At 36.9% G+C, this 16404-nt stretch overlaps 1 protein-coding gene across 1 annotated transcript in view; it reads right to left on the bottom strand.

The window, feature by feature from the left end:
- The window catches only part of LOC131035817 (uncharacterized), a 146904-nt gene extending 133928 nt beyond the window's left edge, over nt 1-12976 (bottom strand). The window contains exons 1-2 of the mRNA XM_057967544.2: nt 11812-12976; nt 11082-11232 (exon numbers count right to left, since the gene is read on the bottom strand). Of these exons, the coding sequence (XP_057823527.2) occupies nt 11082-11232; nt 11812-11902 (242 nt within the window). The 5' untranslated portion in view covers nt 11903-12976. The remainder of the gene's footprint in view (nt 1-11081; nt 11233-11811) is intronic.
- Between the last annotated feature and the right edge of the window lie 3428 nt (nt 12977-16404).

The following is a 16404-nucleotide window of genomic DNA, read 5'->3' on the forward strand; positions in this document are numbered from 1 at the left end:
AGGTGTTGAACCAACTCAACACTTTAAAACTAATTCCTAAGCCTACCTAAACAACTTGCAGAGGTAAAGGGAAGAGAGAATGTTGGAAATAGAAGGAGGTGATGCACCAAGAAGAGATTGTTTCTCTCCCTACCGAAATGGCACAAGGAACCAGCTAAAAAACCCAAGAGATGCACAACTTCAATTGCACAAGTGACCCAAACGCATGTATGGAGGCTAGAATTTCCCTAAGTGTCAAGAGGGGAGAAGGATTCCCACAAGTTACAATCAGAAAACAAATTAACACAACATATATGGAGAGAAGAGCCACAACATACACTTATGATGAAGGTAAGGAAACATACACAGCATGCATAAGTTGAAAGAAGGCAAGAATGTAACTTCAATTCATTCAAAGGCTCAATTCATTCAAAGGCCAAAGGCCAATCTTACAGTTGCAGAAATGCAAAAATAATTACAAGTCTTCAAGAGAAGATAAAGAGCATAAGAAAGCTCAAGTCAGCAGGGAGAGAGCCCTTTACAGTGAGGCTTAGCAGCCTTATATAGAAAAATGGTTACAAGGGTGATCATGACCCCTGTATGTCAATCTGGTAGTGCAAGGAAGTGCATGCACTTGACGTGTACATGCAAGCAACCTAGCCATACCCACAAAAGGCAATTCTGAGAAGGGTGGATTGACTGACCATCCAAAGTCAGACATGACATAAGTCACCAAGCATGGCCCTGTACCTCCCTTGATGGAAATCCTGCCAAAAACACTTAATGCACCCCTGTGGCTCCATAGAAGAAAATGCACAAGTCACCAAAACTGTCGGAGCATTTAAAGCCTTGAGTGTCGATCACACCATCCAGAAGTGTCACCAGTCGGAAGGAATTCTGAAGACTTCGGAAGCTCGGACTCCCAAAGTGGGAAGACAAGGGAAGGAGCAAGGAACTTCGGAACCTCAGGGTTCCGGAGTCCCAGAGAACTTCAAAAGGCTAAGGAAAGAACTTCAGAACTCCAGGGTTCCGGAGTTCCGAGGTAGAGAGAGGAAGAGAAGAAAAGGAACTTCGAAACCTTGGGGTTCTGAAGTTCCAGAGGAACTAGAGAGAGAAGGCAAAAGGGGAAGGAACTTTGGAACCTCGGGGTTCCAGAGTTCCGAAGAAGAAAGGGAAAGGGCTAAAAAGAGGAGGGGAACTTCGGAATCTCGGGGTTCCAGAGTTTCGGGGAAAGGAGAAGCTAGGAACTTCGGAACCTCGGGGTTCCAGAGTTCCGAAGGAGGGAAGGCATATTCCACCAACACCTGTGTACATAGCGATCTCCAAAGATAGTGCAATAATCAAATTTAATTTCGCCAGCAACTCGCACAGCTACATAAAATTGATGCAATCTCCAAAGGGGAAACATATTTTCAAGTTTTTAAACATAAACACTGAATTTGAGAGATTCATACATTCCATGTTCAAAAACCGAACTAACCATATTAATAAGTTCAGACTAACCATGCAGAGGAACTTTTTGAAACTTAAATGCTTTCACAAACCATGTCTACTGCGCGATGTAAAGACTTGAGTGCCTTCAGCCAGAAAGTGTTCTTCGCGCGACCATGGACATTGAAGGTTCTCGGCTAAAGAATGCATACCACGCGACCTTGAATGATTTTCAAGATTTTCGGACCAAAAACGTTTTTGCGCGATTTGCAAAGACTAATGAAGACTGCGTGATTTCAGAAACTTAAAGTTTTTTGACATGGAAGAGGGTTCATTAGACTCATCAAGATCAAGATTGGAAAAGAAGATGATTCTATAGGACCTGTCGGACTCAAGTCTGAAATCAAAGTAGACAACGAGGAAGGTGCATCATCTTCAAGCACGAGAATCAAGTTGAGGGTTAGCAGAGAAATGGTACTTCCTCCTGAAGAAGTGACAGTTTCAGGGAAAGAAAAGCCTCAGCTTCATATTCATGTAATTGATGTTGAATATCCAGAGGAGGAAATACAATCAGATAATGCTCTCGATTCACCCATTTTGGAGTCACCTCATGAAGTTCCCCCTCAGATTCCTTTAGAATTACCTATGTCTTCTCTTGATGCGAATGTGGATGCTTTTTCCACTGTTCATATTGTTCATGTTTCAGTGGGTGAATCTCCTCAAAGAGTCATTCCGATTTCAGCAGCAGAGCCATCTCTTGATCATCAAGAGAATTTGATGAATATCTTCGAGGATAATCCTGCATATGCCCCTTTGTCAGAAATTGATACTTTTGCTTCTAGTTTTGATGAGTTCATGATGCAGTCATTAGAACCTTTGGTTAATAAGCAGTCTATAGTTGTTGTTCAAACAGTAACTTCTCCCAAGATGACGACTATTGTTCAAACAGAAACTGCTTCTCCCTCACTTTCAGTCGTTGCTCAAGGAGAATTGATGGCTTTACCTCCATGGCTTAGTTCTTTTACACCTAAAAGAAAGAAGCAAGAAATCTCTCCTGACATCTTTGATTTCCAGCATCTCAAGCAATCAAATACCAAAGTTGCCAAAACAACTAAGACGATTTCAAGGGTAACAGTGGATAGTAACAGAATGAAGGTGGCTGAAATTGTTAAGCCAATTGTAGACAAGCCACAGGAAGAGATGCAAGCTACTGATTACAGGATCACAAGGGTGGAGTTGGGCAAACAAACGCATGAAGTGGTCAAACATTATGTAGCCTCATTGGTGCAGCGGTATGATGAACTTATAGCGAAGAAGGATAAGCTAGAAGAGGAAAATGTGCAACTTGTTGCCGCAATTCAAAAGATCACCAATTCTTCTAATGAAGGGGACAATCCTTCAACTTCGTCAAATGCAAAAGAATCAGTCCAAGGAGTTGAAAGAGCTGCTCAAAAGGTACAAGTGTTGGATTCTTGGGTAATTAGCTTCATGATTTATGTACTCAAGTATTTAAAGATGTGTTCTGAATGATGATCAAGTTGGAGACCATTGAAGAAAAATTGAACTAGGCTTCTGATGTTTTCAAACAGAACCTGGAAAGAGTTGAAGGGAATTTGACGGTTTGGCACAAGATGCCTCAAGAAAAGTTGAATGTTCTTCAAGAACATGACATTATTCCTTCCAGAGTCATGTATCTAGAATTTGAAGAACTCTTGGAGAACAAAGTCCTTGTTCTCAAGTCACTCATTCAGGATATTGATGATGCCATGAAATTACACACTGAAGCGTTGTAGATGTTGTTTCTTGTTGTGAGAAAGCCTCTTGTAATCAGAGATTAGAAAATCACCCAAAACTTGCCAAACTTGGCGAGTCCGAGTCCGAGACATGCTCGCCGAGTCTCTGGAGCTTGGACTCGGGCTTGGCCGAGTCTAGCGAGTTTACTCTTGGAGAACAAAGTCCTTGTTCTCAAGTCACTCATTGAGGATATTGATGATGCCATGAAATTACACACTGAAGCGTTGTAGATGTTGTTTCTTGTTGTGAGAAAGCCTCTTGTAATCAGAGATTAGAAAATCGCCCGAAACTCGCCAAACTTGGCGAGTTCGAGTCCGAGACATGCTCGCCGAGTCTCTGGAGCTCGGACTTGGGCTTGGCCAAGTCTAGCGAGAAAACTCGCCAGACTTGCCGAGTTGGCGATTTTGGCATAAACTCGCCAAACTCGGTGAGTCCTGTGCCTAGGACTCGATCGGCAGCAAGGCCCAAAAAAGGCCAAAAAAAATGCATTTTTTAGATTTTTTTTAAAATGAATAATCTCGTCATTGTTCACTACAACCTCCACCTGAGAATGAGAAAAATTAGGGTTACAACATGTCAACCAATAGAAAAATAACCCTTGACCCCACCTTGGGGACGCTGCCCCCAAAACCCTATTGAAAAATATGGGGGGAAACTGCGTCGATAGAAGTAGGGAAAATTTAACCTCCCAGTCTGACACTGATTGGATCGACCAGGTAGATATAGAGGTTGAGGCTGTAGCCATGGCAGAGGAGGAGCAAAGAGCACGAGCAGAGACAGGAGATACTGATAGTGACACAGATGTTCCTGATGTTGGTGAGCATGGCATGGTGTCACGGGGAGCGACTATGGCTGTCGAATCATCCACGACCTACCTTAAACACCTTCGCAGGGGGCCAAGGTGAGAGGGTGCACGCTACTCTGAGCCATAGGCTTGTAGTTGTATTTGCCTTTGGTATTTGTGTGGAACATTTGATGATGATCATATGATGACATGGATTTTTTATTCCATGAGTTTTGTAATATTGTATACATTTGACAATATTTATATATTTATGTTTGTTATTTCCTTCAGCTACAATTTGTGTTTATGCTAATGTGATTGATGTATACTTGTGTATGTAATCAAATGAGCCGAGTTTGATGATGTTATTGTGTCTTTAGGTGTATTCAATAAAGGGTGCATGAAACAAGTTTTAAATCTTTAAAAATCTCTAAATTTCTTGAGTTTTTCACTTTCCCGAGTCCAGCCGAGTCTGACTCCAAGTCCCGAGTCTGACTCCGAGTCCCGAGTCCAAGTCCGATTCGGCCTTGCCAAGTTCGAGTCGAGTCCAAGTCTCTTTTCTTTGCTTGTAATATTATGGGTCGGAATGGGGAAATGTTGCCAGAAGAAGAAGTTCTCTCAAATCTACAGATGAAGATTCACCATGAATGGAGGAATGAACAATTTTCAATTGTATCGATTCAAGCTTTGGTGAAATACCAAATCTTATTGCAGGAGATCCAGTCTTCTCTTGAGAAGAAAAACATCACAATCCTTCGTTGCAACGATGTTGTTGTGAAAACCATGATCGTTGTGAAGAATACTCACGAACCGAATCCTGATGAACTGCAAATGATCATCCAGAAGTTTGAAGGGTTCATGGCCAAACATGTTGTAACATAAGTGTTTTTCAACACTTAGTTGTAGTCTCGAATTTGTAATCTCAGTATTGTAGTTTTCTTGTTGACAAGCTTACTTGTAAAAGCAATTTTGTAAATTGCAAGCTAAGTCATTACTTGCATTTTTGTAATTACAAGTTGGCTGATTAGAAGTCAAATTAGAATAGGACTTGTAATTTTGAATAAGTCTTAGTAGCTGAAAAAGTCATGGTGGTTGAGAGAATTTCTCAAGTTAGTTGAGATCCTCCCACCTTTTTCTCAAGACTCCTCTCCTATAAATACTTGAGGGGGTCTATTGTAATCTTTAACTTTTGAAAAGCAAGCAAGTAAACTCTACTAAAATTTGCAGCAAGAAAAACTTTTCTCTTTTTATATATAAATTGAAGTTGAAAGAAATAGAAGATTGCTCAAGGATTGAGACTTTGTGCTAAATATCTTGAGCTTGTGTTCAATAATATCCTTTTTGCTAGTGTTTATATAAGAGCTTAATCAAATTTGATTTGCAAACTTTTTGTTACAAGTATTGGAGATTAATATCAGTTAGAGTAGATATTCTGTTGAGAGAAGTTGTAGGATTTTGTGTCTACACTTGTTCTTGAGAGAAAGTAGAAGTAGATTTTGTGATAAGAAATAGTTGGGAGACTTTGAGCTCACACTGGTTCTTGTTGTTTTATGTAGAGAAGAATAAGATATTTCAGACTTTGTGCTATCATACTTTGTTCTTGTTATCATTAATATAAAAAAGGGTAGATAGGATTTCACATATTCAAGACTTTGAGCTTGATATTGTTGTCTCGTCCCGAAGGAAGTGATGGAAGTCTTTGTGCTTTCAAGAAACTTCATTTCCTTTCTCTCACTTTGTTTTGTAAGTTGTTAGTGTTGTTATTTTCAATTGCTATCATTTTTCTGTGAAGAGAAAAGGATATAGTTTTTTTTAAAGGAAGAAGAAAAAATGTTGTCTCATCCATTTTTAGTTTAAGAATAGTTTATAGATAGGGGGATCCTTCCCTTAATTAGGAGAGTATCATACTCACACGCTGTGGCTGAAACCACAATTTTGTACATCCCCCAAGTGTACAAAATTTTCAACCAACAAGATGATCTCATGGTGTTTTCCAAGAGAAGAAAAGATCATGTAAGTGATCTAAGAAAGATTTTTCAAAGATGTAAAAGATACGAGATATCTCTTAACTCGAAGAAATGCATGTTCGGTATCACCAAAGGAAAACTTCTAGGCCATATAAATTTTTAAAATGGAATTTTAATTGACCCTAACCACATTGAAGCTATTTCAAGAAATGGCCAGCCTACCTATCAAAAGGAATTAAAGTCATTCTTTTGCAAGATCAACTTCATGAGGAAGTTCATAACTGAATTTGCCGAGATAGTAAAGACATTGAATGACATGTTGAAGAAGGGTGTCAAAGAGAGCATTCAAAGAAATCAAACAATCTATTGTAGATGCTTTTTTGTCAATCCTGATTATTCCAGACCTTGTCAATCTCAACTTTATAAAAATCAAGTTTATCTTGAAACCATATATAATGATCACTTTTGAATGGTGCAAAATAATTGATTGATTGTGCTTCAGTGAATGCAATAGTATTGCCTAGTGCAAGTACTAATAATACCTCAACACCATAAGTCATCAAAATATCATAATCAATGTATTCATCAATTGTCCCAAAATAGTAACACTGCTTGAACCAACTAAAGTTATCAAAAGATGACCGATGCCAACACGAGCTCATTCTATAAATGGCAATGTTCTCTGAGGACCATAAGTCATCAAAATCATTAATGCAATCACCGACTATCCCAAAATAGTAACATTGCTAGAACCAAGTTAATCTATAAGGAGACAACTGATGCCGACACAAGCTCATACTATGAATAGCAATGTTCTCTGAGGACCAAAGAGAACAAACCCAGAAAAATTCATTAAGATTAGTGTCATGTAAGCACTTACCATAAATAGCAATGTTCTCTAGGGACCAAAAAGAACAAACCCAGAAAAAATCAAAAAGATTAGTACCATGCAAGCACTTACTATAAATAGCAGTGTTCTCCAAGAACCAAAGAAAACAAACCCAAAAAAATCGAGAAAAATTAATGTCATGCAAGCACTTACTATAAATAGAAGTGTTCTTTGGAGACCAAAGAGAACAAACCCAAAAAAACCAGAAAGATTAGTATCATGCAATCACTTACTATAAATAGCGGTGTTTTCCAAAAACCAAAGAGAACTTATGGAGGGGAACAAACAACCCTGCCTTCAAACTTCACTTAAATCAACACACAATATTGGCTCCCTCCTACTTTGTGCTATGCACCTCTTATCTTGTGCACAACTCCCCTAATCCTCCTCTCCTTCCTCCCCCTCCTTTTTCTCCTTTGAAATCTGCATCGAATTTAAAACAAAACCACCTCTTCAACGTGGCAATCAATGCCCAGTCAACCCACATTTTGTGTCTTCATCATTGGGGCATCATGTCTTCCAATGATGCCTTCTTTAACTATCTACACACCTCTCTTCCATGTGCTACTCCCATCCTTGTGCATTGGCTCGCTACGTTGCTTCCTCTCTCTCATTCATTATCACATATTCCCATTAATCTGCATTTGGTTATATAAAAAAAAACCGCTGCCCTTCCAAAGTTTATTGTCTTTTAATCTTCCTTATCTCATGCAATGTCCTCCTCTTCACCGCTTCATGCTTGAATGGGCATTACACCTAATTTTACTTAAAATTGGCTTTACACTTGGCAATCTGCAAGTCAAAGGTTTGACTCAACCTTTCACAATCAGATCTGCACTTTTTATTAAAATCCGATCTGCACTTCTAATTCCCAAATTATTCCCTCTCAAATGAGATTCTCTTCTCCCTTTTATATCTCATGTTTGAGGGAGTCACAACTTTTTCATTTCATGTCTTTTGACCATTCATTAACTTAATAAAACTTTGATTATAATCTTTTATATTTTAATATTATTTTTATTTTTATTTTTATTCTTTTGTATTTATTATTTATTATTAAATTATATTTCAAAGGGGGGGCATTACAGTTCGCCCCACCCAAGATTGCTTGTCCTCAAGCAATGATCATAAAGTGTTCAAAATGACTTCTAATATAAAATGGCTTTGGAAACACACATGGAATAAACATGCTGGAAACATATCAAGCATGAACCAAACACGGAGCATACACATGTATATATGCAAACACGGAGAATACACGCAAATAAATTTATTGTTAGATTCCTTCTTATTGACTAGAATGGTTCATGATTCATCTTTACCTTGTAGGATGGCAAGATCAAAGCTCAGATACCAATTGCAATGTCCCCTATTGGAATGCTACTTGTTTCCCAATAGTTGCATACATCACTTAACATCATTATGTCTTAAATTAGGTTATTGAGATTAGAAGTATATATAATGCAGCAAATAACTAATTAAATTTAGGGTTAACCCTCACTTCTTCCCTAACCCTATGGAAGATGGTGGAATTACTATGCTATGGCACTTGGAAACAGTCTACGAGCGGGCTCTCTCAAGGTTTCTTAGGAACGTATGTTTATGCCCATCTCAAGACTCTCCCTCAAGGCTTCTGAAATATATGTCCTTAACCATCTTGGGATTTACCCATCTAGTGACCGAATTACTCCGTCTTTCCCTACACAAACCAACCTATCCTCACAAAGGCATTAGTAAAAGATCAAGGACTAGACCATTTAATATATTGGTCTTTCAAGTATTATGAATGTATAAGAAATTAAGTATGACTGTCATCCATATTGCAATCTATATTGATATTACTATAAAATTCTGCATAAGAAAATTATCAAGCTTCATATGATAAGCATGCATATTAAGCACATCCCCATGCATACCACCAAGAACAAGGATGTTACTGCCTATAACTTAATAATAGTTCTGATCTGATCTGATCTGATCAATGGCGATATCACTAGAGGCTTTTGATTCCTTTCCTTTATATCTCTCAATGTGAGGGAGAGGTCACACCTCTTCATCAAGTATGCCCTTTGGCAAGAGACACACCCTTTCACCGTTAGCACCCTTTGAAAGAGTGCAACTCTTCATTATTTTTGCTCTTTGAAAGAGACACAACCTTTCACAATCAGCTCTGCACTTTTTATTTAAATCAGATCTGCACTTTTGATTCACAAATTATCCCCCTTAAATGAGGTTCTCTTCTCCCTTTTATATCTCATGTTTGAGGGAGTCACCACTTTTTCATTTCATGTCTTTTGACCATTCATTAACTTAATTAAACTTTAATTATATTTAATTAAATTTATTTATATTTTAATTTAATTTTAATTTTTATTCTTTTATATTTATTATTTATTATTAAATCATATTTCAAAGTGGGGACATTACATTGGAGCATGTTTCTAAGTGTGCACATTAATGCCCCCATTATCCCACAAGAAAGATCTCATAAAAGCTTTCTAGGCTGTGACCAAGAAAATAACCTTCGCCTTTTGATGATGTACCAATGATGATTGGCCATACCTAGTTCTTTGTAAGATCTCTTTGATGTGTTTCACAAGCCCAATTAGGGTTTTGGAAAACTTTGGACTCAAATCTTTTGGGATGCTTGGGATGAAATATCTAATCGACATTTAGATTGGACTCCAATAACACATATTACATGTAATGTTTAGATTCAGTAATAAACAGTCACAGCTTAGAAGTTAAAACCATGATCATCAATAAGGAACTGCCTGTGACATCTTATTTTTAATGTCCCTGGAGGACATGAATCATAAAATCTTTGGAATTTCATTACTAGCATCAACTTCGTAACTGAACAGTGCTTTGGACTTTTGTACAGATATATATCACCACATAGTTTTAGAGGCCTATGGTGAAGTGGTACTTAGGGAGTTTATTACAAGTTACAACAGAGCCTGTGATCCAATCTTGTGGATATGATTAACTTCCTTATCTGGATGAGATCTCTTCTATCCTATGCGTAGAAACTGTTGATTATAATTAGGGAATGGTGGATTCCAATTGCCTTGGGCAACATTGGAATCCACCCAAGGGGGCTAGCCCCTTTCTCCAACGTGTAGGGCTGGGCCCTATACCTCACTTCACTCCACGCTACATAATGAAACCCCACGCTACATGCATAATAACGTGCTTGCTTAAATAGGGCCAACCCTATCCATCAAGGCATTTCGGATTAAAGAGATTCAAATTAAATTAAAAGTAATTTAATTTATATTAGGCCGACATAAAAAGGATTTTGCATCACATATATATAAGACATATCTGCCTCATTCAAAATACAATTAATACACATCCTTCAAGCGAAATACATATCTTCTAATGATGCGAAGTTCACACATGCCTAAGGATGCGAAGTATACATCTGAGTTCACACATGCCTAATGATGCGAAATATACAATCTGATTAATGCAAAAGCTGGTGAAGGAATTTATGCGAATCATCCTTGCCAAATTAAAGAAGCAAACATCAAGTTCTTGCTGTCATAAAGAAGGCTGAGGTGTTCCAGAATTAAAGTGCCAGGGTTACTGAATCAGTGCAGATCTAAGACACATCAAGAGTGCAGATCTAGGGCTTGAGCCTGAGTGCTGATTGGTGTGTTGAAGGAGCAGACCTGATATACATGAAAGTGCAGACCTGTGGTTGATTCCATCAGCCCTAAGAGCAAACACTTCAGACATCTTCAAGGACCTAAGATAAGTGTTGTAACTGTTATATGAATATAATCCACAATCAGATCTGAGGATCTTTTCTGGCTGGGTTTTTCCTCCTAGGAGGTTTTCCCAGGGTAACCATGTGTTGTTCTTATTTCTTTGTTCATTTCTATGTCATGCCTGAATCTAGAAATCTCTAAATCTTTCAGCTAATCAAACTAAATTCTGATTTCTGAGTTTCTATTAATCTGAAAGTGGTAAAAATAATAGAAACTAGGTTGAAATTTGAATAGCACTTCTCATAGTTTAAAGGTCTATGAGCTACAACTGCTGTAATAATAAAAAAATTCTGGATTTACAATTGCTGCTTTTAGCTTTATATTTTTGTATATGCAGCATATAGGATGTACTTTTGATCATATTTATTAAAAAATAAAAAATTCATCGAAATAAATGAAAGCAAAAAAAATTCAAATTGAGGCACTGAAATCTACTTCTTGTCAAGTAACAGTAGACATACAGCTGCATTACGTGAAAATATCCATCAGCACTAGCATTGCCATGGCAGACAACTCCTATCCACTTTGAGTTATATGGATCACCATGATTCCAGCTATTTAGGTTTCCGAAAGAATCTCCGAGACTCCTCCTAATTTTGTCAAGGGCTCTAACTGCACCCAACAACAAACAAAAATCTCCATCAGGGAAAACTGTATGAACAAGTTTGGCTAATTGTTTAATTTTTAGTTGAACTTCCCAAAATCAAATCTGCCCAACTACCAATTTTTTCCTAAACCAAATCAACCAAGCTTTTATATTTAATCTGCGTGCAGCCATTAGATTGACTCAATTTTTCAAACACTAATAGTAAAGCTTAAACTATATCATCCTTCAACATATCTCATGATCCCCCAATCTTCTAATTAAAATTTGCAACCACAATACTCTCCATCCCAACTTACAGACACTGTGCAATTCTGATATTGTGTTGCACATACAACTTAATCTATTAAAGAACATTAATTTAGCTTCGGGGCATGCGTAGACATTTGGTACTGACAAAAAAATCCGCATACCCTGCTGTTCAATATTAATTCTGAAAGAAATGTTTTAACCATAGGTTTAGGCTCTAATTTTGAGCACCAAAGTTTACGAAGTTGCTTTCCCTTCTAGATTTGATGGCTGTCACACGATCCAGGCGGGTTTTATTGAATTTCCATCTACAACTGAATTTAAGTTAATTAGAGTACCTTCATTAGGATATGTTCTTTGTGCAGCAGTAAATAATACCAGAGACCAAAACAAAACTGAAACAGACAGAAAGGTGGCCTTTTTCTTCATTATATACTTAAAGTACTAAATCTCTCCGCTCGGCTCCCTAGAAACTGAAGCAAGGCTCCACCCAACCCAAAAACTTATGCTGTTACCTTCCCACTTATGTAAGTTTAAACGGTTTGAAAGTCTTAAAAAACAATTTGTAGATCTCTGTCTTATATGTCGTATCAATGCATTTTAGTGAAATCTTTTTAAGATAAGTGGTGTCAATGCATTTTAGTGAAATATTTTTAAAGATAAATATTCACATGACATTTTTTTCTTCCTCAACTAATAGACTAATTATATAATTGTATTCCACTGACATCCCATTATTAAACTCCGTCCCTATAGGCCCTCTCCCCTATTCTGGATAAATGATATCAGATGACTTATTCAAGATGAAAGTCAGAATTGAACTTAAAAAGTTAACCACAGCATTCCGGTTCGGAGTCGTCTCCTATGCTTGACTTTCTCTGTATATGAAAAATGATATTTCCACAAATTGCCACAGTTGACATAATTTCGCTTTCAATCCGTCACTTTGTGTCCTGGAAACTTGGAAAATCCATGCGTTCAAACCAATAAGTGCTTTGCAAATTTGCATTAGGTTTTTGTTTTTTGGGGGCACGGGGATTTGATGTTTATGTGTCGTATATCCTCAGACTGTGAACGAAAGGAGCTATCATATTAGATTTTCGATACTAATAATCTATGGTTGAAATAACATTGATAAGAACCAGTCTGAAAGGGAGCAAAACACAACTGCCAGCTAAATCACCATGATTAAAATATTGAGAACCACTTGCAGGACAGAGTAGGCAAATAAAACAGACCTTACAACGAATTATCTGATATTTAAAAATATGAAATCAAAGTTTTTAATGACGACTACGAAATCAGGCAATTTGTGAGATCCACAGCGATAACATGATGAATGCAAAAACCCTAGAACAGTCAAATTGTGTTGAATACGGAAATATAGATTGAAGAGAAAGTGAAAAGATGTAAATTTGTTAATTTTGCCTCTAACGTGGCTGTTACCATCCGAATTTTTTCAATTGGCATTAATATTAGGGTGAAATGAAAGCCATGTACTGTATGGTGAGTTATAAAATACTCATCTTCATAGCTTTAACAGTTTTTTCTCCAAGTTTTATTTCTTTCTTTCTATCGTTTGAAGGACAGTGAATGAAAACACACCTTCTCTCATACGCTTGTCATTACAGGCAACGTCAATAAGGTTAAATAATGAAAGACCAATGAAATAAAAGCTACTTTTGTTTTTACTAAAGTTAAAATTTATGTGCTAAATTATATATCCTCAAATGTCAATTTTTTTTAATAATCTTGATGTCATTGAAATGGTGTCTGTTAAGTCAATTGGATAGCATTCAACAAATATTTAAGGTACAAATACATTCAAAGGCCAACATCCAATATAGATGCAATCAATTAATACTTTTTATCTTATTGAAATTTTGTTTGTTAAGTCAATTGGATAGCATTCAACCAATATTTAAGATACAAATACATTGAAAGATCAACATCCAATGTTAATATGCAATCAAAACATTAAGGTGTGTTTTATATTCAATAAAACATTTTCTATTTATTTAATCAAAAATAGTGTTGGTTGAAAATTTTGTACATTTGGGGAAATATACAAATTGTGGCTTCAACCACAGTGTGTGAGTAAAACTCTCATAATTAAGGGAAGGCTCCCCCTATCTATCTAATACTACAACTAAAATAGGATGAAATAGCAATCTTTCTTCTTTTTTCAAAAAATCTAATATCTTTTTCTCTTCAGAGAAAAGTGATAGCAATTTAACATAAAACAACAATAACAACTTTTTGAGATGAAATGAGAGAAAGGAAATGAAATTTCCTGAAAGCTCAAAGACTTATGTCACTTCCTTCGGGATGGGACAACAATATCAAGCTCAAAGTCTTGACTATGTGAAGTCCTATCTACCCTTTTGTTAATCCTATAAGGATCTGGTTAATACTGAGAGGAGGGGGGGTTGAATCAATATTAAGACAATTTATAACTTCAAATCAAAATACCATTTACAACATATCTGAAATCAATGAATATAACCCTTTAGCAAATCTCATTCACTTGTTACCCACTTATGCAATCTCATCAATCAGAATATTCACCAACTAGATATCTGATCAACACATACTCATACTGACTTATTATCATATCAAAATACTTCATCTATCAATACAATAACATTACCAGTAACCACTTATAGATCTATGATAAACAACAGTAAACTTATCATAACCAGTAATCAGAAATAATGCATGAATCACATAAACACCATGAAAAGACATTCCACACATGAACACCAAGATTTTTGACATGGAAACTCAAATGGGAAAAACCACGATGGGGATTGCTACCCACAATAATTTGTACTTTTTTGAAGTGCGCACTGTTAGGAGCTTACAATACGCCCAGTTAGGAGCAGGCCCTGTTAGGAGTCATCCGGTTAAGGGATTTACCTATCACTCCAACTAAGAGCTTAATGATCTGTTATGATCAACCTGGCTAGAGGATTTAAACACTCTTTTGTGAGCTGCCCTGTTAGGGGACTTAGATGGCAAAGGCCTATTAGGACCTACCAGTTAAGGGATCTATGTTTTTGTAATTGTTAGAGAACAATAATGAAAAATGATCTGTTACTTTGCACTTTCAGCTTGCTAGATCAGATCCAGTTATGCTTCACGGTCTGCAACACTCAGACAAATCTCTATCTTCTCTGGGATGGCTTAACTCATGCTCCTAATGCCACCGACACATAAAACATCAGTTGTGTCGCCCTAAATAGCCATCTCAACTAGGTCAGCCACAAAACCCTAATTACATCTTGAATTTACAATACAAATCATAAGAGATCATCACATATCGTAATACAGATCAATACAACAAATTACAATCCAATATCAACCGTTGGTTGATCATAACCCATCACAGAAATCCAATCTATATCCTCTAAACACTCTAATAAGCGTTTCACTGATTCCCAAGAAATTCGTTCTCCAAATGCGCCAAAACATCTTTCAAACTCATCAAGCGGTTTGTGTCATGTTATCATCAACACGTGAACTTGATGTAGATCACCGCCAAAATAGAAATCATTATCGGTTGAGTGAATTCATCACCGGTCCTAAAACCCTACTAAAACCTTAGCACAACTCCATCATAAATTAAAAACATGTCTTCTGGTAATCAACATAGGATGTGGTTCCGGTCACATACACAAATCCATCATAAAAGCTTATGTCTAAAGCCACAAGTCTCCAACGATCACCGATTTACCGATTCCATCAAAATATTTTCTTTTACTAGTTGAAGTCATAATTCTTAGTCTTGCCGGTAAACCCTGTCATACTTACAAATTCTAAATCCGATAGACCAAAATACTTATCCAACAAGTCAGACATCAAAGTTCATTTGTAACCATCGTCAAACATTAATTGACATAGGTTGCCATCAATGACAACACAAATAACTGATCATGTCATCACCATTCTTCTATCGATACAGTCATCAACTCATCTTCATCAGTTATGCCAATCATGCCAACAATCTCCCCCTTTGGCATTGATGGCAACACCAACTCCAATCAGTTATACAATCAGTATACAATTATATATGCCAATCATCTGCATCTTAGCATCTGTTGGTCTCTGCATCTGCCGGTATTCACTGTTTTTTCTTCTCCTCAAACCTGATCATCATATTTCTTTTTCTTCTCCCATAGCTGATTAACTGATTTCTTTTTCTTCTCCCCCTTTGATAGCAATGCCAAAGTTAAAAAAATGCATCACTTGACTTCAATCTGATCAGAACTGTAAATCATATCATACTGCATTAGAGTCGCTCCCCCTACGAAGTAGCTCACATCTTCATCAATCCTTAATGAAAAATAAACATGAAATCCATAGGATTGATGCAACTCCAGCATCTTAGTTCTTCTTGTGTAGGGGTCTAACCCCTAATTTACTTCTGAGAAACTCAAAAGTAGTCTTTGGCAATGGTTTAGTAAAGATATTAGCTAATTGATCTTTACTCTTCACATACTCCATCTTTACCTGCTTGTCCTGAACTCTTTCCCTTAATAAATGATACTTCAACTCTATATGCTTGGTTCTTGCATCAAGTACAGGATTCTTGGAAATAATTATTGCACTCGTATTGTCACAATAGATAGTCAATGGTTCAGACATATCCATCTTGAATCCTTCTAGCACATGTCTCATCCATATGGCCTGCGTGCAATTCATGGATGCAACAACATACTCAGCTTCAGCTGTAGATTGAGAAACACAAGTTTATTTCTTGCTTCTCCATGCTACAAGTCTTCATCCAAGTAGAAAAGCTCCACCGGTTGTGCTTTTCCAATCATCCACATTGCTTGCGCAATCTGCAATAGTAAAAACATCTAAAGTGAAATTTCCTTTGCAGGGATACCATAATCCATAGTCTAATGTTCCTTTAAGATATTTGAAAA

This window comes from Cryptomeria japonica, chromosome 5, assembly GCF_030272615.1.
Source record: "Cryptomeria japonica chromosome 5, Sugi_1.0, whole genome shotgun sequence".
NCBI classification, from domain to species: Eukaryota; Viridiplantae; Streptophyta; class Pinopsida; order Cupressales; family Cupressaceae; genus Cryptomeria; species Cryptomeria japonica.